Source organism: Pseudophryne corroboree, chromosome 9 (assembly GCF_028390025.1).
Source record: "Pseudophryne corroboree isolate aPseCor3 chromosome 9, aPseCor3.hap2, whole genome shotgun sequence".
NCBI classification, from domain to species: Eukaryota; Metazoa; Chordata; class Amphibia; order Anura; family Myobatrachidae; genus Pseudophryne; species Pseudophryne corroboree.
In genome coordinates, this window is record NC_086452.1 from 434,440,501 (window position 1) to 434,446,500 (window position 6,000).

A 6,000-nucleotide genomic window follows, 5' to 3' on the forward strand; every position below is an offset into this window, starting at 1 on the left:
TTTCAGCCTTCACAGTGCGAGCGTCATTGTCCATAACTGTACCTCCTACATAGTCATTCATACTTCTGTTTTATTCCCCTTCTTGAAGTTTATTTTCTCCAATAGCGATTTTTCCAAAAGAGAAAGGTCATCTGCTACCAGTTAACTGTTTGTTCTTGGCGTTTAATAAAATTGAGCGGCTAGCATGACATCTGCTTTATAACACAGAGTAAATTAACTGGAGGCACACCTTACAAGCACAAAATAAGCCGTGCAACCTTTGTACTTTGGAGAGCCTATACAGAATGTCAATAAAATCCATGTTCTGCTTATCTTGCAGAGTTTACATAAACATATGGAGAAGAGCGTGTGTCCACTCGCAGGAATTTACAGGGATATGGGGCTAGGTCATTTATTTCTCTTTAGTAAAAAATAAAAAAATAAAAATATTTTGCTAGAGGTTTCTTGATCCGACTCCCAGCTGTAAAATCAGAGGGAATGGAATAATCAAACTTTTCACTTTGATGAACATTTAGGGACCTGTGTACTAATAACTGCGGCACAATCGATATCACAACCGATGTTTTAATTTTGAAAGAAAATATCCCTGCTATGTACTAAACTTAACTCTCAGGGACAGTAGTACAGTGACAGTGGTAGCGATAACCGATGTGCCTGCGAGTTACACCCTTTTTAACCCAAATACCAGAGTCTGACCTAGGATATGGAACATGGTCCCAATCAGGGTCAGACCCCGTTCACACCGCAACTCCGACCAGGGTTATTCCCGCGACTGCAACGTGTACATTGGACACAGGTGCAGGAACTGTTCTGCCGGCGCTTGGAGATGACTAAGGGGTCTGCTTACTAAGCTTAGGATGGAGATAAAGTGGACGGAGATGGAAGAGGGGTCTATTTACTAAGCCTTGGGCGGAGATAAAGTACCAGCAAACAGCTCCTAACTGTCATGTTACAGGCTGTGTTTGCAAAATGACAGGAGCTGGTTGGCTGGTACTATTTACTAAGCCTTGGATGGAGATAAAGTCGCTGGAGATAACGTACCAGCCAATCCGCTTCTAACTCATTTTTCAAACACAGCCTGTGACATGGCAGTTAGGAGCCGATTGGCTGGCACTTTATCTCCATCCAAGGCTTAGTAAATAGACCCCAAAATCTCAGAGGGCCAGGGATCCGGCTCTACATATGCTGTGAACAGGACCCGTATCGGATGACCAGGGTTACCCATTCACACTGCCCCTTAATCAGGGTCCTTCACATGTCCAACCCTGCAAGCTACTAAGGTTGGATTTCCTGGGCCATTGGACTCAGGGTTTTTTCGGGGGTCCTTTCACACCAAGCCACAACTTGTGTTACCCCAGCAATAACCCGGATCGAAGCAGCAGTGTGATAGGGGTATTACTTTACCTGCATATATAACTGGAGGAGACTTCTTATCCCCCCCCATCCCCCCAGAGGCTGCAGGGAAGGGGTTTCAGAAGATCTCTCTCTCCAGTAAGCTTCTATAGGCTTAAAGCGGTTTACGTCGTCTGAGGATGGTGTAAACTAATGGGCCCAAATGCTGAATAGCTTTGCTTTTTTGGAGTTTGGCACATAGGGGTCAGATAGTAGTCCCGATTGATAATTATGGGGGCTGCAGTCTGCAGCGCTAATTACCCATCCGCAGGAGATTGCATTAGGCTATTAGTACATAGCAACAATTCATAAACTGTATGCAGTAACTGCATTTTCTATATCATTTTATTGGGGGGGGGGGGGGGGGGGTTGTTTAATAAATAGGCTCCAAACTCCCAAACAAAAATCTTGGGACAGTGTGATAATACAGGGCTTGCAGTGTCATGACTATTGGCTCAGGCGGTGGATGTGTTTGAGTAGCGTACAGATTAACGTGTGGCTGACACGCATGTAGTCAGCAGGTCATGAAGGTTAAGTGAGTTTAATGCCGGCCACTCCGCGGCAATGCTGCTTGGCTCGAGTGCCGGAGCTGCATACCAGTTTGACCACACGTATAATAGCCAAATTGGATGAGATCTTCTCATTAGTTTTTGGCCAGCGCCCAGGACACACAGGGCTGTGTTAGTGCATGCGGAAGATGACACAACATGTCTGGTAATGACCTGATTGATCTCGATTGGATTATGATCAGGCATTATGTTCCAGTCCTCAGGCCAGGCATGGTGAAATTTGGCCAACTGGACAATATTACTGGCGATATCAGCAGCTTAAGCCTCGCTCCACATCGGCCTTATTTGTTTAATCCATTTATTTGACTACTATTAATATAGCTCACTCCTACCCCAGCCAATATGATCGTTGTATTGCTGCAATTCCCTAACTCTCTCATTGATGCGCTACAACGATATAGATATATCTATAACATTTTTGTTTTGTTTCTTCCGCTCCCTAGAAAGTGAATTCTCCTAACTGTAATTTTCCTTTGTGCGACTACTCAAGACTAACGTTGCGATGGGCTCTTAAAATGTAATTCAGAGGCAGAGCACAATTTCCACATCACAGGTGGCATTAATATAGGCCAGTCCCCTAGGCTCTTGTCGCCACGAGCCGGGCAGCTTGTTTAGTGTCTGCATCCATATGGCAATCTGTCCCATTCATAGCAGATCTGCTGTAAATAGCTTTGCCTCTGGGCCCTGTGGTCATCGTACTGAGAAAGATGTTAACTCTCAGTAGCCTACAATCCAGCCGTTTGCTCCATGTGAGTTCCCATGTTTAAATTACAGTGTGCTCGGAGGGAAATGACAAATACATTTTAGTTCTTCCTTCGTGGTTTATTTATTTCATTTTTTTTTTTTTTTTATGTAAGCCTTGTAACAGTTGAGTAACCCGGCAGGTTCTTAGACGTTGTGTTCTGTAACATCTCTGTCAGGGAAACTTGCCGTGGCAAAGACGCCTGTCCTCTGTTTACTCAATTAAACCAGAGCATTGGAACAAATAGCTCCTATAGATTTTCTATAGGCGGGGTTAATCATTAGCCAGGGTAAAGAAAGAAAGAAAATAAATAAATACAATCTCTTAACTAGTGTACAGAGATAGTAAGCGACCTTGGATTGTTTATTGCCTTAATGGACAGCGTTGAAGCGGGCGCTGTGGTTAACATTGTGTATTATTTATCTTCATTTAAAAGCAGATTTAAAGTTGTTTGGTTGGTAGAGTTTATTATTCTGTGCGCGGCCGTAGTGGCGATCGCTGCAGATTTTACTCTTCAAGCTGACACTATACAGTCAGACTGCCGACATGTTCATCATGTTGGCTGTGAATGACCCCGGTTGAAATGTCGACACAACATTTTATGCTAAATTTAAGTTTACGGTTAGGCTAAAATAGTGGAAAAGGCTGTGTTGACATTTTGACTTTTGGCATGCACAATGTCAGCATAAGTAACACGTTGACTTTATGACCATGTCGACATTTCTCTATGCCAACACATAGCTGCCATGTCTACATTCAGACGTACTGTACTTGCTTACACTCTCAGAATGGCCAGGGGGCACCCGAAAATCGGGTTGTGCTTCCAGGAAAGGCAGGCAAGTCTCCCACATGCACCTCCAGCCCCCTCCCGTGCACACCCCTGGCCACCCACAATACAGCACAAGTGGTGATTTGTGCGGAATCGCGTCATCATAGCCCGCCCCACAAGGTAGTGTGCCTGTTTTCTCTGCACTGTAGAGTGGGGGAAAGGGGGGGGAGGGGAGAAGAGCCGCGATGAAGCAGTGTGCCGCCCATGCACCCTATGCGCCAACAGGGCTGCTCCTTCCTGGAGGATGGGGCAGCCAAGTCGTTAAGTATTCATTCAGAACATTTTGGCTTCTTGGTGTCAACATTCTGACTGTCGACATATCATACACTGCAAGCTTGTACGCGCAGTGTTGTCATTCTAAATCATTTGGTGGCCCGAACAGGTGGATCCCTAGGGTTACAATGTTTTGTGATACAAGCAATCGCAGCAAAGGCCATTGGGAAGGTGGGAATTATAGGTTGGACTGGTCAGGACCATGCTGTGATCATACGGGTTGATCCTCTTGAACTCACGCACAAGTTCTGGATTGTCTTGGTCTAAAAATGCCCAAATTGGCCTTCTGTCCCAATGACTTGTCCTTGTTCTCAGCATTGAAAGCAATAAGTAGCTCTGTTGCCACTGATTAGATGTCTGGAACTCCTGTTCTACAAAACTCTTTTAATACAATGTAATGTACAGTATAATAAAATATTTTATTTTTATGTCGTTTATTAAGGTAAGCCCACAAAAAAACCACACAGGATAAAAGAAAACAGAATGTCCCTTTAAATTACAACCATCCTCCCTGATTAGGAATAGCAGGGTCTCCTCACAGTGTAATTTCTGGACCCTGAACGATGTGACACATGTTGCCTGTTGCCACAGATTTGTGAGTCAACGTCTGGTTGTGTGCTTCAGACACCCAGCACAGCCCAACTGGAAGATTTAATTCACCGGGGATTTGCTAATAATGAGCTCTGTTTAGAATGTTGCAGTTCATTTACAGTATATTGGTGTGGTTTTTTTTCCATAGTATACGAAGTCGTTCTCTATTTGTCATCTAGAGAATCCAGTGTAGCTCCAAAGCACTGCTTGTTTGGGGTTTCTTGAAATCCTTCCAGAAATAATGACTTGTCTTGGAAAACAGGTTTCTGTAAAACCTAAGGAAGATTACCCCCTCCTGTCTAAATATGGTTCATCAGTTGGTGCCGTTCAGTGTTTCTGGAAAGCACGTGTTTGGCATCAAAGCATCTTATGACTTGAATCAGTGCAGCTAAGTCACTACGTATTGATTGGAAGATTTCTGGAGGATTATCCCCTTTCCTGTAGACGAGCAACCTCTCTAGTGAACTGTGTGATGATGTATTGGGATGAGTTTGCTGTACTTTATTCATGAGAGCAGAGTTGGACAGGGAAAGGGAGCTACTTAATCTCATGCACACAATTTTATTTTGAATGGTGCCTGTGTTCGGTAACCCATAGCAACCGACTGCCAATCGCCTAGCGCACGGAAGTCAGTAAATTATTGTGCCTGGGTTAGTTTTAAGGGAATGTTGCACTTTTCCCAGTTACTGATCATCATTATCTGGGAATACTGTGCTTTTATGGAATATATGTTATTATGGAATACTGTGTGTGATGAAAAATCTAATGCCATAGATTACAATGAGGGTATCAAGGGTTATATCTTGTATTTTACATATCCAGTCTAGATAAATATTTCATTGACACCGTAGCCAGCAAGCCAAGTGGGACTTATTTTGTTGTGCAAAGAACCTAAAAGAGTCAAAGGATGCACATAGTCAAATAGGAACCACTCATCCTGATAACAAAATAGCATGGTCTTATGTGGCTATTACGTGATTTCATTTGTGGGAGCGTGTAGGGGCGGCCCAGTGGTTAACATTGCTGTCTTGCACCACTGGAGTCTAGGGTTCGACTCTGGCTTGGGACTCTCCGTGTTTAGAGTTTGTATGTGCTCTCTTTGTGTTTATGTGGGTTTCCTAACAGTCTAGATTGGCCCTAAAAATCACAATGTGTATGGACAGCTTCAGCCTCAATGAAATGTCCCTTTTCTCAGTACTGCAAACTATAACCCACTATTATACTAGTGGGCTAATTGGCTCCTCACTAAAACTGGCCGCTGTGTGTGTTTGTGTACCCGTAGTAAGGAATGGTGGGACAGTGGGACTGCCTCCCAGCGCTGGGGCGATGGGTACAATTCCGACCGGTGTTCGCGTGGATTTCCTCAGAGTGCTCCGGTTTCCGCCCACGGTTTAAAGACTTACTGGTAGGTTAATTGACTTCTGACTAAATTGGCCCTGGTGTGTGTATGGGGTAGGGAAATATTATTGTACGTTTCACTGGGGTTGGGACTGATGTGCCTAAATAATATTCTCTTGCTGTACGTCGCTGCATAGTATGTTGGTGCTATATAAATAAAGGATAAAAATAACATAGGGAATAATGTGCCCAGGTAAAAGTCTTGA

General features: G+C 44.0%; 1 protein-coding gene across 7 annotated transcripts in view; it reads left to right on the forward strand.

The window, feature by feature from the left end:
* The window catches only part of FOXP1 (forkhead box P1), a 417,384-nt gene that overhangs the window by 335,623 nt on the left and 75,761 nt on the right, over positions 1-6,000 (forward strand). For 6 of the 7 annotated variants that reach the window (XM_063941041.1, XM_063941047.1, XM_063941043.1 and 3 more), the window contains one exon: positions 5,679-5,801. The exons of the other annotated variant lie outside the window; for it this stretch is intronic. In XM_063941041.1, the coding sequence (XP_063797111.1) occupies positions 5,679-5,801 (123 nt within the window). The remainder of the gene's footprint in view (positions 1-5,678; positions 5,802-6,000) is intronic. 7 annotated transcript variants of the gene reach the window in all.